The sequence below is a fragment of the Taeniopygia guttata genome, chromosome 4A (genome assembly GCF_048771995.1).
Source record: "Taeniopygia guttata chromosome 4A, bTaeGut7.mat, whole genome shotgun sequence".
NCBI classification, from domain to species: Eukaryota; Metazoa; Chordata; class Aves; order Passeriformes; family Estrildidae; genus Taeniopygia; species Taeniopygia guttata.
The window spans coordinates 5,063,223-5,085,790 of record NC_133029.1 but is presented as its reverse complement, the minus strand read 5'-3'; the positions used below and the strand labels follow the sequence as shown (position 1 = coordinate 5,085,790).

General features: G+C 51.1%; 2 protein-coding genes across 3 annotated transcripts in view; both read right to left on the bottom strand.

Moving 5' to 3' along the window:
* LOC100223640 (fibronectin type-III domain-containing protein 3a) overlaps positions 1 to 1,976 on the bottom strand; it is a 38,894-nt gene extending 36,918 nt beyond the window's left edge. The window contains exon 1 of one of the 2 annotated variants that reach the window (XM_030272446.4): positions 1,880 to 1,976. The gene's annotated coding sequence lies outside the window, so the exon portion shown is untranslated. The remainder of the gene's footprint in view (positions 1 to 1,879) is intronic. The other variant, XM_030272447.4, reaches the window with a different exon arrangement.
* Positions 1,977 to 15,869: 13,893 nt separating this feature from the next.
* Positions 15,870 to 21,993, bottom strand: CYSLTR1 (cysteinyl leukotriene receptor 1). The gene is made up of 2 exons (XM_030272452.4): positions 21,947 to 21,993; positions 15,870 to 19,020 (listed from the first exon to the last, which is right to left on the bottom strand). The coding sequence occupies exon 2, from the start codon at positions 18,975 to 18,977 to the stop codon at positions 17,937 to 17,939; it is 1,041 nt and encodes a 346-aa protein (XP_030128312.1). The 5' UTR covers positions 18,978 to 19,020; positions 21,947 to 21,993; the 3' UTR covers positions 15,870 to 17,936.
* Positions 21,994 to 22,568: the final 575 nt, after the last annotated feature.

Sequence of the window (22,568 nt, the reverse complement as noted above, 5' to 3'; positions counted from 1 at the left end):
ATACTGAACCAAACACAAAGTACTTTCTTCTACACTGGATCTTAACTCCAAGGTCAATTTATTGGCTTAAAATACAGAGAGGATGCTTCCCTGGTTCAAATGCTAATCTGAGGCTCAGGAAATCTAGATTCAATTCCCTGCCTCACCACATACTTCCTGTGCGACCTTGGGCCATAAATATTTCGGTGCCTCAGTCTTTCCATCTGTGACTGAGACAGTGTTTCCCTATTGAACGGAGTGTTGTAAAGATAAATACATTAGGAAAACATCAGGAATCACAGGCCACAGCCATAAGTGCAGCGGGCTGTTGGGGAACTTATCTGTGTGTCAATATTCCCAATCGGGCAGTAGGGAAAGCAAGGAGAGGCTGCCAATGTGAAAAAAATTAACTAGCACACGGCAGAGAGAAGACAAAGTAGCAGCAGAATGGTCAGAAACTGAAATCTCAATTATTAATTACAGAAAATTTCCATCCTCCCAACCAAGTTTTGAACAGAAATGAGACTCAGAAACCAGCTGGGCGAGCTGCTGAAGGGAGCAAATACACCTGCCATCATTGCATTATTGCCCTGTTTTCAGAGATTATCACACAAAACACTCCAGATTTGAGGTGGCAGAGGGACTGCCGAGTCTGGGGTCAAAGAATCCCAGGGGGCTGTCCCCGAAGGGCAGCACCCGCTGCTGAAGTCCCCATTCCTTTGCGAGACACGTAAATAGCAGCGGGCAGAGAGAGTGACCCCAGCGGGGTCCCCGCTGCTGCTGCCCCAAGGCGGAGAGGGGGACACGGCGGGAAGGGGGAGGGCAAAAGATGGTCAGCAGGCAGGCAGGGGCTGACAGGAGTGACCTCCCCCTGCCCCGGGCCCAGGAGGACGCGGGGGAGGTGTCTGGGACCGGAGCTGCGGAGCAGCCAAGGGGAACAACTACAAGGCTACGTGGCATTCGCAGGCAGCGGCTGCCGGGGAGGGAGCACGGGGGGGCGGCCAGGGGGGACCTGGGGGGGACGACTGCACATCGCAGCCCCTCCTGCCCCACCAAGCAGGAGGATAGGGAGAGGAAAGGGAAAAAGGAGACGGAGAATCTGAGCGCAGGGGAGCGCAGCGGGAACGGGCTGGGGGAAGCGCGACCCGCGGCGCGGGCTGGCATTAACCCCATCCGGGCAGGCTCGGCCGGAGCCCCCGCTCGGCCCAGCCCGGTCCCCGCAGCAGCAGCGGGAGTGCCTTTAGGAGCGAATCCCCAAAACCGTGTCCCGAACCCGCCGGGTCTCCCGGGGGATGCCCGCGCTGCACAGGGCAGCGCACCCGGACAGATCCCGGCTGAGTCCCGGACAGATCCCGGCCGAGTCCCGGACAGATCCCGGCCGAGTCCCGGACAGATCCCGGCCGAGTCCCGGACAGATCCCGACCGAGTCCCGGACAGATCCCGGCCGAGTCCCGGACACCCGGAACGCTGCCTGCCCCGCACCCCGGGCACCCCAACCCACGGCAGCACATCCCAGGCACCCCATCCCATCCCACCCCATGTCCCAGGACATCGGATCCCCCTGGATCCTGCCCCCACCTGCCCCATGCGCCACGTCCACCCCGGAGCTGCCCCGCAGCCCGGGCTGTCCCCCGCCTCAGAGCATCCTTCCCGTGCCCGGGCTGTCCCCCGCCTCACAACACCCCTCCCGTGCCCGGGGTCCCGCCTGTCCCTCCAGCCGCCCCCGCCCGGCTCCGCGCCGCCTCCCGCCCGCCGCTCCGCGGGGCTCCGCTGCCGGCACTGCCCACCGCGCCCCGCCCGGGCACCGCCGCTCTGCGCCTCCCCGGGGAGCAGCGGAGCCCGGGGAAGGGGGCTCGGGGAGCGGACCCCGGCCGTGCCCGTGCGCTGCCCCGGCACTGACCGTGCGTCCCGCGGGCTCCGCCGCCTCAGCGCCCGCCGCCCGCCCGCGCCGCCATCATGGAATGCGCGCACTGCGCTTGCGCCGCCGCCAGCCCGCCGGCCGGGGGCGGGCGGGCGCGCCAACCACAGCCCGCGTGGATCCGCGGCTCCCGGACACCGCGCCCGGCGAAAGCTGCGCGGGGGGGCAGCATGGCTGGGGTGGTGGCACCCGGGGGTGGGTGACATGTCTGGTCACTTCTGTCCCTGCCGGACACCGCCCGCCACCCCCGGACACTGTGCCCTGGTCACTGCTGTCCCTGCCGGACACCACCCGCCACCCCCGGGCGCTGGTCACTGTCTGTCCCCCTTGGCCAATGTCCCCGCCAGGCACTGTTTGTCACCCCAGTGCTCCATTTGTGTCACCAAACCGTGTCCCGCCCCCCTCGGGGGTCTCCTGTCTCTGTCCCCTCTGTGCCACGAAAAGGATGACTGGGAGGTTTCCACTTTGTACAATTTGGGGGGGGGGGGGGTCAGAGCGCGTCCTTGACCCTAAAACTTTGTCATACCATGAAAAGCTTGAATGGTGACAGCACGAAAGTGACGTGACAATCCTGAGTGGGCAAAGAGGTGCCAGGGGAGGTTTAGCTGGATATTAAGGAAGATTTCCTCATGGAAAATGTCCAGCACTGGCAGAGGCTGTCCGGGACACCCATCCCGCACAGAGACCCCGTCCCTGCAGGGATTTAAGATCCCTGTGGATGTGGCACTTGGGGACACGGGTTAGTGGTGGCCTTGGCAGTGCTGGGGAATCTTGGACTCAGTGGTCTTGGGGCTCTTTTCCAAGCTGAATATTCCCGTTATTCCATGATCTTGCAGCTCCATTCCCCCAGAATTCCACGGAATTCTCCATTCCATGATCTTGCAGCTCCATTCTCCTGGAATTCCACGGAATTCTCCATTCCATGATCCTGCAGCTCCATTCCCCCAGAATTCCACTGAATTCTCCATTCCACGATCTTGCAGCTCCATTCTCCTGGAATTCCATGGAATTCTCCATTCCATGATCCTGCAGCTCCATTCCCCCCCCTTTTTTTTTGGAAAAAAGCCCTCCTGAGCTGCAGAGCCCCTCTGGCACATCCTTTTTTTTTTTTTCCTGTCAAATAATGTACCAATAAATCTTACACTCTTCGCTTTATTTCCACCAGGAAGTTTACACCAATATATTTCCATTAATGTGTTTTAAAAAATGTGCCTCAAACTTGCTTAAAGCAGCGATTCCAGAGATATTCTGTGTACAATTCAGCTCCGTGTGGATGTAAAATAAATGTGACAGCTGTGCTTTTATACAAGCCCCATTAAACTGTGCATCACAGCAGAAAAAGGTCACACTTGACATTTATATGCAATATAATAAATGTGTATATATAATCTATATAATAGACATAGAAAGACTAACCTTTTAAAATGAATGGGCTTGTATTTACCCCCCAGATTGATCTTAGATGCATTCATAATGAATATAGAAAATTTTATGATGAATAGAAGAAATTGTTCCTTAATGTCAGAGAATTTCTCTCTGGAGAATGCTGGAAGGGGTTGATTTGCCAGAACGAACACCCTGTGCTGGACAGGACTAAAATAAATTCCCATCCATCTTTTGAAACAATCAGGCCCTGGTAAGAAAGGACAAAAGAGGTGGTGGCTGCTGAATTTTTCAGCAATTAATAGGTTACCTTGTTAAATAAAGACCAAAACAACTCTCAGAGTAACTTTACCATTAATTTTACTCATATAGGCCCATAAAATTGTGAATATATTCCCTTCTAGTTGGGAGCAAACAGTGAAAGAACAAAAAACCTGTTGCATCTGAAAAGCAAAATTTTATAGCTGAATCCACAGCAAATTCCAGGTGGAAAAGGCAGGAGAAAGCTTTTCCTCTTAACAAGATAATGGGTAAAAATCTCTGCACTGAAATTCCTATTCTTTCTACCCCTTCCACAAGTTTTCCTGCACACATGTGACTCCTGGCCTGATTCTTTTCCCTGTGGAATAGTCTGGATCAGCACATCCCGTGTTTTATTATGGTTGATAAGAAACTATAAATTTGCCTATAACCTAGACTGAAACCTTCAGACAGAGATTTAGGGGAAAAATAATCTGCTCCTTTGTTTTGAGTCTCACGGTGCTTCTGTCCCTGATATTAAACTCTGAATTTCCCTGATGACCCCAAAATTGAATTCTTTCATTCCTGCTCCCATTCAAGTCTGGGAACACCTCAGGAAAGGTGGAAGACCAGACCAGCACAGGATTCAGTGAGTGCAGACCTGTTTTAGGAACAAAAAGTTGGTTAATAATTTCACCTTTGAGAGAATTCCTGGAATCTTCAGCACTCCATCTCAGGAATCTTAGAACTCCACAGGCCCTACCTAATCTGCAGTGCCCTGGGGATTTCATTCTGTGAAATCTTTGGGCTTAAAATAGTGAAAAATTTGGGCTTAAAAAGTGAAATATTTGGGCTTAATTTTTGTGAGATCTCCTGAAAGTGCCCCTCCAGATGGGATTTGGAAATCTGGAGCACTCTGCACCAAATGAACTTTGCTGCTGAAAGCAGAGATTCAAGGACTGTTTTGACTTCCCAGGCTCGGTATTTATCCACTGCCAGCTAAACCTCACAAGTTGTGACTAGTGGTGGCTGTGATCCCCCGTGGTGATGTCCTGTGCCTGATATCCAGAATAAAGGAGGTCCTTGGGAGGGAATGCTGAGCATTCTTTGCTCTCAAAGCTCCTGGACCACACCACCCCCCCACCCGCAGCTTTGATAAGGACAAGAATTCCTTTGTAGGTAATAATGCAGTGCAGAAAAATCCTTTTCCCTTTAATCAATTTTTTCTCCTTAAATTTCCATTTAAAATGCATTTTATATCCTAACAAGGTCATTCCAGCAACGTGGTGGAGGGACTCCTGGGGTCACAGATCATTCCCAATGAGCCTCAGGGTGAAAGATCTCCAAGCTGCCCACATCCCACAGGGATCCTTTCAAACTCATGCCACAGCTGTTCCCACACGGTGGAAAAGAAATGACCCAATGTTTGCTGCCTCCACCCAGCGTGACAGGGAGGGAAAGCTGTTTTTTACAGCTGGAACTGGAGGCAGAGGCGGGATGTTCCAAACGGAAAAGCCGCACGGGAGGAATATTTGGCGTGAGGAGCACGGTGACCAAACTGCCTGGGAGGAAGGTCTGGTTAAATGGGTCAGGAATTACATGGAACAAAGCTGAGGGCAGCTTTAACTCTATTTTGAAATTCCTGGAGAGTCACAAGGACTGTGTGAGGACAGCGAGTGGATGGGCAAAAGTTGGATTTTGAGGAAATTTTTGCCCGGATTATCCTCTCAGTCTGGAGAGGAAGAGGGCACTAGGTTGGGGGTGGATCCAGGCCTGGGAAAGAGGAATTAAAAATAGCAGAATATAACATCAAAGAACTCTTGGCAAAAGGAAAGGGAAAGAGAAAAGAAATGGGAAGTGGAAATGAGTCAGGAGGGAGGAAATAGAGGACAAATGGGAAGAAATCTGGGTTTATAAAGGAAGGGCAGGCTCTGAAATGGAAAAAAAATGGAAAAGAGGGGAATTGAGGAGAGTCTGTCTTAACAAAACAATGGCAAAAGGCAGTGCCAAAAGCATGCTCATTCTTCCACTAGAAAATTTGGAATTGCAATTTCATTTTTTTAAAATTTGCTGATTCGACTGCCTTAGGTGAGTTAATAAAAATAAAGGGGCAGGGGGAAAGAAAAATATTAAAGAAATGGAAAAGAAAACCCTTTGACAGAGAGGGGAGAAAAGAAAGATAAGAAGCATATTGCAGTTACAACATATCCCAGTCTGAACGTGGGTTGGGGAGCTTGAATAACAAAAACCTGGATGCACACCCCCCTCCACGCCAACACCCCACTTATCAGGGGGATTAGCAGCCATCCTGGAGTTTTAGTTCCAGCCCATAATAAAAATGTTTGTTTTTCCATCCTTGGACTACAATAATAACGATTCTGGTTATTTGAACTCGTGTCCAGCAAAGCCTCCCCTCTCCTGCCTTGGCTGGGAGCTGCGAGCACGGGCTTGGAATGAATTCCCTCGGTTTTCCCTGGCTCCACACAAACTCCTGCTGCCTGCACTCCGGGAGGGAGCGGGGCAGGACAGCCTGGCACCCAAACTCCCCTCCAGCAGCACTTTGCTGGGAGCTGTGCTGGGATCTGCAGGAATAAACAGCCGAGCTGGAGCAGATTTTGCAGCCGTGTGCGCTGGCAGCACTCCTTCCACACCCGGGGTGTTTTCTCCAGCTGTGGGATCAAACCAGCTCTCCTGGCTCTGGGTTTGGAGGGCAGCAGAGTGGTAAAAGCCTGGAGGGCATCAGGAGAGGGGGTTTTCCTCAAAGGTCACATTCCTGCCTCTCTGCAGGTGCCCTCATCCCTGTTCCATGGAGTCGCAGAATTCCGGGATGGTTTGGGTGGGAAGGGACCTTAAAACCCATCCAGTTCCACCCCCTCCTAATGGCAGGGACACCTTCCACCATCACAGGTTGTTCCAAGCCCCATCCAGCTGCTGTTCCTTTGATGTTGAACCACAGAAGCAAATCAACACCAGCAGAAATGCTGTAGGGTGATTAAACACCCACTAAACAAACGGGTGACACCGACAGAGGCACAGGGTGGTGCCAGCACCGGGGACCAGTCACTGAAATTGAGTCATTTTAATTGAAGAAATGACACCAAGTTTGGAGATTTTCTTCTGGGTTCAGTAATATTTTCAGAACCCTCTGCCCCCTCAGTAGTTTTCAGTTCTGGTTCAGTTCTGGTGGTGCCTTATAGCAAAAAAGGGATGCATGAAGAAGAAAATACAGGTGTTTGTATCAGTATGGACAGGCCAGCAGGGAAGGCAGGGAAGTCTGGCAGGGGATGGCAGTGCAGGTGGACACCACATTTTGCTGTCTGTGCTTTTTCTCCAAGCAGGACCCAGAACCCCCCTAGAACCCTCACTCCAAACCAGGAACTCCTGTGGCACAGACCTGTTCCCATAAAATCAGCCCCAAATTCACAAACCTGCTGGCACAAAGTCACCATAAAAACCAAAGCAAAAGCCCTCTGCAGCCCACAACAAACACTGCTGGTGTTTATGGCTGCTGGAGGTGGCGAGGGATGAAGTTCAGCCCTGGGGAACACCTGGTTTATGATTCCTTCACTCGTTACGTGGCAGAGCCCACGAGCAAACACTGCGTGTCCTGACCTCGAGCTGCTTCCACACCTCCCTCTGCCCCATCCTGCAGGCTGCAAGCACAACAGGGGTTGTTTGGAAAAGGGAATTAAAATCTGGCCCACTGAAGATCTTTCTGTGAGCAGGGAGGAAAAGCTGAGCTCGCTCTCAAGGTGGGGCTGGAGCTCCCACCTTGCCACTGGATACCTGTAAACAGTAAAAACCTGGAGTAGGGAAGTTGCTCCTCTCTTCTTTCAGCTCCAGTCTGGAGCTGCTGTCACCACCATGTGAGGAGAAGGCTGTGGAACACCTGCCTGGTCTCTCTCACCTTCTGCAAGGTCTTTCTGCCCCGTTTCTCTTCAATTTATTCAGCAAGGGCCTTGATAGGAATCAAACATCTCATTTCAGTCCAGTTCCAACCACTGGCTCTGTTTAGCCATAAATCTATAACTCTTGCCCCAAGCCAAGAAGCAAACAAGACAGAAAAAAAAAAAAAACCCAAATCCAAACAGGCTGAAGAACTCTGTGCCTCAAGAAATTGCTGGGAACAGGCAAGTCCAAGCAGAGGCCTTGGGAAGCAACACTGGGGCTTCTGCTCCAGAGCAGAATGTTCAGCTGGGAAAAACAGGATCTCCTTTTGGGATGGAGCCCATCCTGCCTCCCTCCCTGGTGCTGCAGCATCCCCAGAGCCCAGGGAAGGGGCAGCAGCTGTGTCAGCAAGGGCACGTTCAGGAGCAGAGCTGCTGCCTGGTGGCTGCAGGGACAGTCAGAGCTGGCCCATCACAGGGCTGGGTCAGGTCTGCTTACCTGGGAGTGTGCTCACTGTTCTGAGGAAATCAAAACAATCATCATTTAAACATCTTAGAGCTGGAGATGCTCGTACTTGCTGTGATAAAAGAAGGAAGGCAAAATAAGTTCATATAAAAGCTTCTAAATCAGAGTGAAGCTGTTTAACAAACCCTCTCCAATGTGCTTTCCTGCTGTTCTGCATGAAGAGAACATTTCCAGGATGCTACAGAAGCACCTGAATCCTGTGTTTTTATCCCAAAGAGGGGATTTCACTCCCTGGGCTGGGCAGGGGCTCATTTCCCTGCATGGAATTCAGCTGAGAAAGGTCTTTGGAGGGCAGAACAGGCACCAGAGCCAATGTCTGGAGAACAGAGAGGAGGGGAAGGACCAAAAAAAAAAAAAAAAAAAGGGGGAAGAAAGCAAGCAGAATAAATCTGAATTGTAACAAAATTACAGCCTGTATTGAAATCTCCACATTTGGAATTCATTTTTTCCATCAGACAAAAGGCTGAGTTTAGTTGTTGAAACGCTGATCTCTTTTTTAACTTGTTCTGAAGGGCACATCCAGGGGAGCTGCAGGTGAACCCTGAGCGGTGGAGGACTGATAAAACCTGAAATATTCCTGTGTCAGGTGTAATGTGATGCTCATCCCTTTGTTTGGTTTGTTTCCTTCCTGCTGGTCATTTGGAGAAGGTTTCCTACCTTTCCACAGGTTCACTTGTTTTTCTGGTCGCTGCTTTTGTTTTAATTCCCCCCACCTCACTTTTAGGGCATGAAAACCCTTTTCCCTGCACATTGGCACCAAACTTTCCCTGTGCATGGAAGGTTTGCTGTCCATCCCTGGGCTGAGAGGGCTGGAAGCTGCAGCACCTTTGGGAAAAGCTGCCCGTGCTCCCTGATCTCCCTGCTCCCTGTCCACATGGGGCTTCAATTGTTTCACTCCAGTTCTCCATTGTCTCTCTTCAGAGCTCTATTTCTTTCCTATCTGGCATTTTCCTCCCTGTCCCCAAACAACCTCTTTTACTTGCTCTCTCCTACAATAAGCCCATTCCTCGTGATTGTTTCCATTCCCTTTTTTTGTTTTATTTTTTTATTTTTCACTTGATGGAGGCCTGGGGGCCCCTGCTCTGTGCTGGGGTCTCCTCTTACAGCCACAACTCCCCTTCCCATCGTGGGGGTGTCCTCAGCACTGCAGAAGGGACTGTCCCCACCCCAGTGAGCATTTTCTATCTGATAGATTTCATATCAGTGCACAGCTATGAATCAGGTCTGGGATGAAAATAAGAAGCAGAGACACGGCATGAGGCACTCGGGAGCACTTCAGGCTAAAGAGGAAAAAATAAAACCAACCCACCCAGCAAAAGGAAGAGATGCAGCTGTGAAGAATTCAAATATTGGCTCCTCCAGGAAACCTCCACGCTGTATCCATTACTGAAATCTACTTATTTCTTTGGGGCTGATGATCTCCAGTTTGAGATTGGCATGGATCTGGTTTCCCACCCTCAGAGGGAAGGTCCAAGCACTGATATTCCATGGGAGGTGGTGGCACAAGGAGAAATCCTCAGCTGGCAGAGCAGATCTCTGGGAGAGAACCTGCAAGTGGAATTATCAAGGACACTTTAGGAGAGAAAGCAGAATAAAACCCCAAACTGGCCCCTTCCCACCTTCCCCACCTTCTCTTGCTATGAAAAAATCCTCCTTGCTGCTTTCCCTGCTGCTGTGCCTGGTTCTGGAGGCTTCTGAGAGCGGGGAATTTCAGGGAGCCCTTCCAAAGGCTCTGCTCCAGGAGTGCTGGCTTTGCCATTTCCCTGCTCTGGAAAAGGGGCTGGTGGCTCCAGGGGCTGCAAATGGGGCCTGGAGCAGCTGCCAGCTGAGCTCATCCATGGGCATTGATGTGGGGATTGATGTGGGGATTGTCTGTGACGCTCCAGCGGTGAATTTTCCAGTCACTGGGTGAAAAGCAGAAGGAATAAAGAGGGATGGAAGCAGAGTGACATTTCCTGGTATGTGCCCTGAAGCTGTCTCTGCTCCTGGTCACCACCCCTGGTGCTCATCTGAGTTGGTGGTGAGCTCAGGTTGAACTTTTCTGCTGGAATAGGTGATGGAGAATGGCCTGGTGCTCCAGCATCAATCCCTGCCCCTCTGCCTCACTGACACACCAGGAATAAGTCACTTCCCACTTGCCAGGGCAGTCAGGAGCCCCCCCACCACTTGTTAGGGGTGAGATAAGCATGACAGGATGAGGATAGATTTGTGTTAGGGCTGTGAGAGGGGGCTGAGCAGCTCCTGTGTGCCAGGAAGAGATTTGGAACTCCTGATCCCAGGGTTCATCTGCCTTGGAGCGGGTTGGGGTGGCTGAACCCCAGCAGTGGCATTGCCCCATTCCCACCTCCTGAGACCAAGTGTTTGAAGCACCTCCTTCAATAAAAACCTTGGAATGACACTCTTTGGTCTTTATCATGCTCAATATTTCTGCTGGAGCTGAGGGAAAGCCTCCAGATGTGGAATATTTGTACCTGTGAGTGGCCTCCTGTGACTGTCACCCTGCAGAGCCACCAAATCCTTCCCCCAGTGACCTTGGTGGCCTCAGTGTCTGTTCCAGCAGTTTCTCCAAAAACAAACACACATTTTGAGAGAACTCCAGGACACTTGTTTCATAAAGAAATGAAGCAATGTCCTTTTCACTTCCCCTCTTTGCTGTTACTTCATCTTTTCTCCCCGTTACGGTGCCAGCAGCGTCCTCGGGCAGCGCGTGTGGGACATGCGCAGGGCTGGCTTTTGTCACGGTGTCACTCACTGCTAATCCCTGCTCTTATCAAAGGTTACTGGGCTTTAAAATCCTCCTTCTGATGGATAAAATGCTGTCAGTGCCTCCTCAGGGGGCCCTGACCCCCTTAGCTTTGGGAGAGGGGACAGAAAACACCTCACCAACATCAGGGTCTTGCTCAGCATTGCCTTTTCACCGCTGCCCCTGGTCTTCTTATTTATGTATTCCTATATAAAATCCAGCAAAAACATTCAATGAAAGTCTTTAAATATAGATCACTCCATCCAAAAGGAGCTGAAACTGTGTTTGTGTGAGCTGGGATGGCAAAGGTGATGCTCTCCTGTGGTGTTGCTGCACTGAACTTAAAGAAAAGCCCCTGAAGTTTAACATAAAATAGAAAGAAACAAAAATATTCCCCAATTTACTATTTTCTCAAACAGCCTCAAATGTCTTCCCTCTCCCTACAACTCCTGCAGTTTGTATTGACATAATCCCTATAGTTTAGATAAAGAGCTGGTATTTTGTAGAAATTTCAATTTTCCAGGGAAAGCAAGGGCTGAAGAATTTACATGTTTTTTTCTTGTAACTGAATTACATTTGGGGTTGAAACTTCAGCTTTAACTTTATGTTATCACTCTCCTTGGTTCATGAAAGAACAGTATTCTCCTAGCTGTGTTGTTTTGTGCTAGATTTGATAGCTAATAAACCATATTTCTACTTTTCCCAACTTCCTTCTCAGAGTCAGTTTAGCCACAAATTTTGCCCTCTCTGAGTATGAAGTGTAAGATCTGCCTCCTCCTCCAGCAGTCCTTGTTGGAGCACAGTTGTTTCAGAGGACATCTAGCAGAAATAAACAGGGGAAAAAACCAAAATATACAGCTCTGCTGAGGGGTCAGTGCTGGTGGAGGAGGCCACGAGCTCGGGCACCTCTCTGGAAGCTGTGGAGGCTGTGCCTGAGTTTACATAAACTCAGTGTAATATTGGATATTTGCTGGGCTTGTTTCACCAGCAGAATTCCCACCGTGGGAGAGAGTTATCATAATTAGACATTTAATTTGAGTTGAATCATTGGTGCCACTCTCTGTGGCTCTGGAGGCTCCTGCTCAGCTCTGCCCAGTGGCTCCAATGCCCTTTGACATGTGTAGATGCACCAGGGACATTTGCTGACCTGCAGAACAACCCCAGATTCTGTCGATTAGTTTTAGTTTTAATTACAGTGGCAGCAAACTCGACCATCAGCTGGTGTTAGTGGCACAATTTGGACCTGAACAGACAGATCCCAGGAGGATCTTCCCCAGGAGCTGAGGATGTGCAGGACTGTCCCCCAGGGCTTTGACATCCGTTCCTCAGCACCTCTGTTTCATTAGTTCACATCCTTGAGGGCTCTTTTTCCTCCCACAGGATATGATTAACCCTGACTGGAGTCAGCACACTGCATCCCGAGAGGAAAATCCACCTGAGCTCAGCCTCTGCCCAGCCTGGGACTCCTGGGGCAGGCTCGGGAATCTGCTCTGGGACACGTCTGGGGCTGGGCTGCCCTCCCCGAGCTCTTCTCTGGAGCTGGGCACCACAAACCCTTCCCCAGAGGTGAGGATGCTGCTCCAGCTTTGTAGGGAAGCTGCTGCCCTGCCCTGCCCTGCCCTTCCCACCTGGGTACCGAGAAATGAGGAGGAACCCAGAGCAGCTCTGGAGCCCTGTGAGCTCTGGCACGGTGATTCAGGGTGATGGAGGATGTGGGGACTGTGAGAGGGGATGCTGCTGACAGGAGGCAGCAGCTCAAGGCCAGTTTGGGGGAACTTTTAATTCCATTTTCCTTGAAAATTCGTGGTGAAAGGGCAGTGCAGCATTTTCCAGCCCTCACTCACGTAAGCAGCTTCCTGCCATGAGTAACGTGGGGAGGACAGGGCTGAGAGAAGGGGCTGTCTCAGGGTTACTCAGAAAGGAAATAAAGCCTCTCTGATCCTGGGGCAGATGCAATTCTAACAGTCCAGCCACAGGCTGCCTTTTGCAATAACTGCTCCCAAACCCAGAGTCAGCCCTTTGCAGCCTTCTGGGCTGGTCAGACAAAACACCTGCAGGAACCTCCTGTCCTGAGTGTCCCAGCAGCAGGGACATGGGGACACTCCTGTCCTGAGTGTCCCTGCAGCAGGGACATGGTGACACTCCTGTCCTGAGTGTCCCCACAGCGGGGACATGGTGACACTCCTGTCCTGAGTGTCCCTGCAGCAGGGACATGGTGACACTCCTGTCCTGTGTGTCCCCACAGCAGGGACATGGTGACACTCCTGTCCTGAGTGTCCCTGCAGCGGGGACATGGTGACACTCCTGTCCTGTGTGTCCCCGCAGCAGGGACATGGGGACACTCCTGTCCTGAGTGTCCCCACAGCAGGGACATGGGGACATTCTGCTTCTTGTCCTTGAACCCTCCAGGTGTTACTGGGGGGCTCAGGGGCTGTGGGGAGCCTGTCAGAGTCACAGAGTATCCTGAGCTGGAAGGGACTCACAAGGATCACAGTCCTGCTCCTGGCCCTGCACAGACACCCCAAAAATCCCACCCTGGGCATCTCTGGGAGCGTTGTCCAAACCCTCCTGGAGTTCTGGCAGCCTTGGGGCCGTGACCATTCCCTGGGGAGCCTGGGCAGTGACTGACACCCTCTGGGGGAAGAACTTTGTTCTAAAATCCAGCCTGACCCTCCGCTGACACAGCTCCAGCCATTCCCTGGGTCCTGCCCCTGTCACAGGGAGCAGAGATTGGAGCTGCCCCTCCTGAAGAGTCTCCCCTGTGTCCTCTCTCCTCCAGACTGAACAACCCAAGTGACCTCAGCCTTGCTGATATGAAACTCAAGCAGATCACCAGGGAGTTGTGCTCCTCACAGATAAAGGGATTTTAACAGGCCAAACCCAAACCAAGCTCTGTTTAGTCTTTGCCTGCCCCAGCAGAGACCTGCATTAATGGTCCTGCACTTGGAGTTTTTATTAATGATCAAAAATGTGAGGTTTTGCTGCCTCATTCCTTCTATCCCTCCCAACCTGGTGAAGATCCACCAGGAATGTATTTACTGACCTAACAAAGGGCCCTTGCTTTGCTCCCAGGGCAGCCCGGCTTCCTCTGAAGCGTAAGAAACCACACTGACAAGAACAAAAACGGGCACATTTCCCTCTCCAGCGAAGCCTGCAAATATTCCAAAGAGTTGTTTGTACATGCAGCCCCTTGCAGGGCTGGAATGAAGAGTTTGGGATGAGCAGAGTTGAGTTCCCAACCTTGCTGGTCCCAAAAGGGATTTGTAACCCCAAGTGTCAGGCTGGGCTTTTCATCCCTCAGGTTTGCTTTCAGGAACGTTTCTAAGAGATTTTGGTGCTGGTGGTATTTCAAAATCTGATGGGCTTTCCTTCATTTTTGCTCCTTAGTTTCTTTCCCTGCTAATCAGGTCGTACCCTGTGTAGAAGAAGGATAACGAGCCTGGTGCTATCCCTCCTGCTATGTGGGAGAAGTCCCTCTCCTAATGTCAGACCACAGTGGAAATTGGGTGAAAATGCTAATTTAAGGTTCAGTTTGAGAATTAACTCCTGCTTAAGGGACCCAGAGCTTCCCAGTGCACAGATCCCTGTGGAATCCAGGCAGTGGGAATGGATTCAGCCCTCCAGCCCAAAAATTCATGCCTAGGGATGGGGAGGGGCAGGAGGAGCCATGCATGAAGCAGGAATGAGAGGAAATCTCTCTTTATTGCCAGTGCTTGGACTTTATTACCCATTAAACTGAAGGGCTGCTGGCTTCTCACATCCTGCAGGAGTTTTATGGGAAAGCAGTTTATGGAATTAGGGTGAGCATGTCCTGTGTGCAGTTTCTGAGCTCCCCAGCTGTGCCTGTGTGACAGCTCCCTTTCCTTTGGTAGGAGACAGGCAGGACCATCCCATTCCCACATAGATAATGAATTTCTTGCAGAGCTTTTCACCCACAGCTGTACTGGTTTGGTCAGAAATAACCCTCCCAGACACACCCAGGCCAAAATGGCACAAGGAGGTGATGCCCAAGGGCTGTACTCACCACCAGCTCCCAGTGGAAGCTCTGCAGGTCCATACTGGAACAGTCATCTGTGGAAAATCAGCATTTTTTAGGCAAAGTGGAGTGTGCAGTTGGAGCCCAAGGCAGGAGGAGGGTACTGAGTCCTTCTGTGGCTGGAGCATCATCCTGAAAAAAATAGGAAAAACCAAGAGGGAGGCAGAGAGGGAAACCCAAAGATTGTGAAATAAAATATAGGCAGGGGTGAGAGGGGAGGAACGAAGGGGTCAACACCAGAGGAAACAGGACAGTGACAGGAGAGGAACTGGACTAAATGAGAAGAGAAAACCTCGGCAGGCACAGGCGGCGGCTCCGGGAAGGGCTCAGCACTAGGGGACACCATTGGACCAAAAACTGCAGCAGAAAACGGCCCCGTTTCAAGCAAAAACCCATCCCACTCTCTTTCGTTTGCTCTGCCTCTCTGTCGCCACGCCAGGGTGACACTTGGTCCCCAACTCCCAGCTCCTGTCATCTTGTACAGCCCCGAAACCCTCCGCAATTCCTAACTTGCCCCATCCCAGTAACAATCCCTGTTTCTCTGCATAGCTTTCTCTCCAGGTTCCTATTCCTGCTCAAAACCTGCCCGGGGTTTGCTGCCAGGGTGGTGCTTTGCTGTGTCCGCAGGGCAAAGGCACACACAGGGACATTGCCAGGGACATTGTCACCTGGAGCTGATGGCAAAGTCCCTCCTCACCCCTCTGGGCTGGAGCTTTATACACCCCCCTGCAGACCCTGCACCTGCTTTGGGGAAATCCAAGGAGAAAACACTCCCAGCAGACTTTTCCGTGCATTTGTGATGTGTGACCACACAAAACAGACAAAAATCCCCCTCACCGAGAGCATCCCTGTCCCTCCAGCTGTCTTCCCAGCATTTTCTGCCTGTAAATCCCAATTTATCCAGGCTCCAGATGCTTTTTGTAGGGCTGCTCCACCACTGCAGGCTCTACAAGACCGTCAGAAGTATTTTGGCTCCAACAGGTCCCCAAACAGCAGCTCCAGGTGGTGGCTGAATCCTGGGAAGTTGGGCTACAGCAAAGTCCAGTTTGGCTGGAGCAAAATAACCCCCCCAACATCTCAGCAACATCTGTGTTGCTCTAAGTGTTTATTACACCATTATAAATTGTTATTATTAAGCAAATATTACACTCTGGTGCTGTGTGCAAATAAAGTTTTATTGTAGGGAAGAAGAATCTGTAACAGAGACTTTCAAACGAGACACAGAAAACAGTAATTAAAATTCCACTTGAAATGTTCTCGTTTGGCTTTCACTAAAGTTTTTTAAAACTGGCATACCTATTGCACAAAAAAAAAGAAGAAATAAAAAGCTGCCATTTCCTTTGCCATTAACATTGTCACATTCAAATAAAAAGGCAAAAAAGGTTAAAAAATACATCTGGTACAATAAAAACACTTTGCAATATATACATATATATATACACACTTAGCTTTACTGTACAATATTTTAAACTTTGGGAATGGGCATTTCTGCATATTCTGAATAAAACTCCATGAGGATTTTTTACAGTTTTATAATGCCTTTAAATACTGTAGACACAAGTGGAATACTTAGTGCTGACCCTTGAAAATGAGTTTTAGCCGATTCATACACATTTTTTCCCTGAACAATTTGCAGTTCTGGCTTTGAACTCCTGGCTCTGCCCTCCTGGGGGTTTATGGGGTCTCTAACTCTACTCTACAGCAGCAGCTTTCAGCCCTCTACTGCTTTATCCTTCAAATCTAACAAAGGAATTTCAGATCTCCTTGGAAATTCACATCCATCATTTGTCCTGCAGGTGAATTTAGTTTTTTAAGTGCCTTTTGCTGAGCTAGGCCTGTGATGCCAAGAGAGAATTTACACTCTAATTATCTGTACAGATAATTTCTCCAGCAGATGCCTGTCCAAGCCAAACTCCTTTTGCTCACTGTTATTCTTCACTACTAAAACAGTTTTCTTTATTCAAGATAACATCGAGTAATTTCATAAATACCATATCCAAACACACTTTCAGTTGGAGAAGGAGTTGATAAATGAACAGTGAGATTTAATCCTATTAGAATTTCTATTTCTGTTGGGATGCGTCGCACATTTCCGGCCGGGCTCTGCTCCAGCAGAGCAGGAGCTACCTTCCTGCAGATCCCCTGGAAAAGAACAGGAATGTTTCCCTTCATCCAAGAGTTTCAAATTTTTCTTTACAGAAGAAAAACAGCCCAATGTTTTTTTCAGCATCACATCTCATCCAGACTCAGATTTTGAATCTCCAGCTCTTCCTAAAAGTCTTTCCAAGGGCCTTGTGTTGCCTCTTGGCTGCCAGGTGTGGGTGAGGTGAATACTCTGGAACAGAATCAAACATCCTGGAGAGATTTTTTTTATTTATTATTAATTTAACACCCTTGGTCAAGAGTTGAGAAAGGCAAATCTGACTCCAAGCATGCAGAGCTCCACTTTTACCTGAAACTTCCCCAAAAACTGGAGTGATAGTCGGAATCCTGCAGCCATCACTTCAGGACCAGTCCCACCGAAATAAGATTCCCTCTTATTCCTAAATTATCCTCCACAGTAGGATACTGCAGTTTTACAACTGATCACACAAATTTCTCTAGAAACTGGGAAAAGACTGGCAAATCTGATGCCCACCAAAGCCTCTTGAACTGCTCAGTGTGGGTGAAAGAGGGGCCCACCCCGATCTGCAGCCCAGGCACAGCCCTGGGAGCCTAAAACACACATAATGATCATAAAAAACCTAAATCCAGAGGCAGCTGGGAGCAGGGCAGGAATTATCCTGACCTCGCTGTGTAAATAACTTGGTGGCTGTTTGAAGTTCCAGTGAAAACTCTGCCCTTGCTGTTTCTCAGGAGCGCCCCACGTGCCGCAAGCTTTGTGTACATTTCCCACTGGCTCGGGGAATTAACGCTCTTGGAAAGTTGTGAAACAAAGCAAATGCCCAAATACAGCCTTGGAAGGGGTTTGGGAGCTCAGCAGCAGCTCCACAGCTTGCTGTGCTGGTGGTGGCTGCTCTGTCCCACGTGGCTCTGGGGGTCCCAGGGGCTGCCCAGCCCCAGCAGTGGCTCTGTCACCAAGTACCACAAACCAGTTATTTAACTGGTTATTTACCCACAGTTATTTAACTGCAATGAAGGCTTGAAAGCCTCCATCCCATCTTCTGGAAGAGTTTGGAGATCTCCATCCCCCACCAGAGCTCTGAGGGGAAAGCTTAACTTCCCTACAAAGGTGCCACATCTGCCTTTCCATTCTCCCTCTGGCTTTCTCCAAAGGGTTCCTCATCCTTGTCCTTCACGGAGATCTTTTTCCTGAAGGCTTGCGACAAGCTGGAGGAGGACGCCTTCCTCAGCGTGGTGAGTCTCTGCCGGAAGTTTCCCCCGGAGAAGAAGTAGAGGAGGGGGTCAAAGCAGCAGTTGGCGGCTGCCAGGGGCAGGGTGACGATGACGGCTTTCTGCAGGAACATGGTGTCCCCGCAGCCGGCGCCGCGCAGGCGCAGCGCGTGCAGGTGCACCGTGCGCAGCACGTGGTACGGCGTGAAGCTCACCAGGAACGTGGCGGTGACGATGACAATCATCCACACGGCCTTGCGGCGGTTGGCCTCGTTCTTCCGCAGCGAGTTCCGCAGCAGGGTGCGGATGATCATGGCGTAGCAGATGGTGATGATGATGAAGGGGAAGATGAAGCCCACGAAGAGGGCGATTAAATCCAGGATCACCACCAGGTTTGTCTTCTGGGAGTTCTCCGGCGGTTCGAAGCACTTGGTCTTGTTGCCATGCTGGTACGTCCCGTTCCGCAGGAAGGGCGCGCTCGTCAGGGTGACGAACACCCAGATGCCAACGCACAGAAACTTCGCCTTCTTCTCCGACACCAGCTTGATGTTGCGGACCGGGAAGACGATGGCGATGCAGCGGAAGAAGCTCATGGCCGTCATGAAGAAGATGCTGCAGTAGAGGTTGACGTAGAGCGCGTAGGACGAGAGGCGGCACAGGAAGTCGCTGAAGAACCAGTGGCCCTTGTGCACGTAGTAGATGACGCGCAGGGGCAGGGTGAGCACGCACAGGAAGTCGGACAGGGCCAGGTTGAGCATGTAGATCTGGAAGGCCGTTTTCTGCCGGTAGGTGCGGATCAGCACGTACAGCACCACGCCGTTCCCCACAAAGCCCATGATGCTGATCATGGAGTAGAGCGTGGAGTAGACGCTGTTGCGGAAGTCGTCGATGGAGTGGTGGTGGCATGACAGGTTTGGGGACAGCGCGGTCATGGTGCCCGGCTGAGGCACCGACTCCCTGGGGATGGTGTCAGGCCTGGGGGGGGAAATGCAGGTGAGGTAAAGCAGCACAGGGAAATAAATACCCATGACAAAATAAGATGAAAAATCTGTCATCTCTCTCAGGAGAGAGCTGAGAAGGGGTGTGGATCTGACCCATCCCTACTGCATCAATTCTGCACCAGGTACCAACAACTGGTTATGAGTGACAAAATGTGGCAGAGTCATGGAATCACATCACAGGACCATGGAATCCTTAAGGCTGGAAAAGACCCTTGAGACCATCAAGTCCAACCATCAAGCACCACCACCAGTGGTCACCACTTATCCATGTCCTCTAGTGCCACATCCGTACGGTTTGGAACATGTGATGGCTCCAGCACCTCCCTGGGCAGCCTGTTCCAGGGCTTGGTGAGCCTTTTGGTGAAGGAATTTTTGCTAACATCCAGTCTAAACCTCCCCTGGTTCAACTCTAGCCCAAGACATCAGGACATTAAATTACCAAAAAATCTCTTAACTCCTCATGAACTGAGGCAGCTACTCAGCAAAACAGCAGAGAAGGATAACAGAGGTGACAACAGCACTAAGGAATTTAAAATTGAAGGAGTGGTCCTGGACCCTAATAATTGTTCAGCCCTGATTCTCCTATTTGTTGTTGTTGTTGTTGTTGTTGTTGTTGTTGTTGTTTATCGATTTTCAGTTTCTGATGGTTCAAACACAGAACTTCCCTTGCAGCTTGAGACCAGAACTGCAGGACAAGAGCCAACTGAAACAACAGGACACCACAACAGCAACAAAAGGAGAAGCTGGGTCAAGCTCAGCCATGAGAGCCCACAACTGTACCATGAATATGCTCGAAATTGCTGATAAAGGTATTTTCACCCATACAAATAACTTGGCAGTATCAGATTCTTTGTGTGCCCCCAGGACTTACTGAGGTCAGAATTCAGAACAGCTCTGGGATGCTAAGGGCTTCCAGGTGTCATTTAAATTTCAGCTATTTTGGTGTTTGTACTCTTTTAAAAGAGTCCCTTGATTATCTGCAATGCACAAACATATGAAAGTGGAGCAGGTGTCAGCGAGGGGACTGCCACCACCCGAGGGTAGAGGGAGTGATGTTCATTAGAAATCCCAAACAAAGCCACCAGCCCACATGTCAAGGATCTTTTCTACTTTTATTACATTATGGCCTTAACTCCAGCAACCAGCCCACAATTTAAACAACTAATCAACATATTTGTCCAAAAGACAAGCAAGACTTGTTTTCTATTGTATTTCTAAACATAATTTGAGTTTTGGAACCAAAAGAAAACTGACATTCATAATGCAACTGCTTAAGTGTGAGAAAACATCACACCCAGAAATGCATCTCTAAAAACGAACAAGAATCCCACAAAAGAGCATTTCCCAGCTGAGGCTTTACATTTGCATCATGAATTGAAGACAAACATTGCTTCTGCCACTTTTTTATTTGTACGTTTTTATTTGTGTGCTGGTGGATTAGCTCACTGGATGAAAGGAAACGGCAGCCGATGAGAAATCATTCCCAAAGGGAGAAAATCCCTGAACTACAGCTATTCTCCCAGCCTGATAAATTTATAGCACATATAAATTTATAGCTTGTCATGGAATCACAGGCTGGTTTGTGTTGGAAAGGGCATTAAAGGTCATCCCATTCCATCCCTGCCATGGGCAGGGACACCTTCCACTATCCCAGGTCCCTTGGACACTTCCAGGGATGGGGCAGTCACAGCTTCTCTGAGCACCCTGTGCCAGGTTCTCACAGGAAAGAATTTCTTCCCGATATCCCAGCTACCCCTGACAGTGGGAAGCCATTCCCTGTATCCTGTCTCTCCATCCCTTGTCCCAAGTCCCTCTCCAGCTCTCCTGGAGCGCCTTTAGGCTCTGGAAGGGGCTCCAAGATTTTCTTGGATGCTTCTCTTCTGCAGGTGAACACCCCCAGCTCTCCCAGCCTGGCTCCAGAGCAGAGGCACTCCAGCTCTCGGAGCATCTCTGTCCCCAGTAGATTGGACTCGATTTAATTGCAGAACCCAAAAGCACAAAGCCGCTGCTGTCCTTCGTTCCAAGCACAAACACGGAGCATCCCCATCCGTAGGCAGCTCCGGGCTCTGCCTTCCAAATCTGGGGAGGGACAGGAACGCCCCAAAACACCAAACTCCTCTCACAAGCGCCAAATCACCTCTGCGAGGGGACGGGAGCGGGGACAGGGGACAGGAACGGAGCGATCGTCGCGGCGAGCGGCCGCTAATTAACGCCGCAGCTCATTAGCGGCGCGGCTGCGCTCCGGCGGGGACCCAGCGGCTCAAAGCGGGGCACGGCACAAGCGGGGGGCACCGAGGCAAAGCCCCCACCCCTCACCCCGGGACCCCCCAGCCCCGGTGCAGCCCCAGCGCAGCCCCAGTGCCGCTCCAGTGCCGCTCCAGCGCAGCCCCAGTGCAGCTCCAGTGCAGCCCCAGCGCCACTCCAGTGCAGCCCCAGTGCAGCTCCAGTGCTGCTCCAGTGCAGCCCCAGTGCAGCCCCAGCGCCGCTCCAGTGCAGCCCCAGCGCCGCTCCGGCGCAGCCCCAGTGCAGCCCCAGTGCAGCCCCAGTGCCGCTCCAGTGCAGCCCCGGCTCAGCCCCAGTGCAGCCCCGGTGCCGCTCCAGTGCAGCCCCGGGGCAGCCCCAGTGCAGCCCCAGCGCAGCTCCAGTGCCGCTCCGGTGCAACCCCCAGTGCAGCCCCAGCGCAGCCCCAGTGCCGCTCCAGTGCAGCCCCAGTACAGCTCCAGTGCAACCCCAGTGCCTCTCCAGTGCAGCCCCGGTGCCGCTCCAGCGCAGCCCCAGCGCAGCTCCAGTGCAGCCCCAGTGCCTCTCCAACGCAGCCCCAGTGCCGCTCCAGCGCAGCCCCAGTGCAGCCCCAGCGCCGCCCCAGTGCAGCCCCAGTGCAGCCCCAGTGCAGCCCTTACCGGAGCGCTGCGGGGTCGGACGGGCGCGGATCTGTCCCAGGCGCGCCCCCGCCGCTCTTAAAGCGGGGCGCGCCCCCGCTCCCGCCCCCGGCCCCGCCCCGGCCCCACCGGGACCCCGAAACCTTCGGCTTTCCCAGGGTTTCCCACCTTCCGAGGAAACAGCGCTTGGAAGCATCCAGCCGTGCCTCGGTCCGGCGGGAACTGGCGGGGTTCCCTCCCTGTTTGCGTTCTGTGGGAATTTTACTCCTGTTTGTAACTGGCAGGGAGCTCACCTCTGACACCACTGCTAACACCCTTGTTTAGAAATAGTTTGTAGGAGGCTTTTCGATGTTGGTCTTTTCAGAGGGAAAAGAGAATTCTCACAAATTCTCACGGATCTCCGTTCTTCCAGCATCTCAAAATATTCTATATTTGTCTTTTTTTAAACAAATGTGGCTTTGTTGAGAAAAAAAAAAAAAAAAAGCCAACAAAAAAACACCCAAACCAAAAATAAAAAATACCCCCCAAATAAAACCAAGAAAACTCCATGACTATATCAAATGAAGTACTACTTTTCTAAATTTTGTATATTTTAAGTGTGGGCTGTCCCACTCTGAATTTTTAATTTATGGTAATGGCTTTC

Excerpts from the sequence above, each read along its gene's own strand:
- CYSLTR1 (XM_030272452.4), bottom strand. The coding sequence starts at position 18,977 with ATGACCGCGCTGTCCCCAAACCTGTCATGCCACCACCACTCCATCGAC.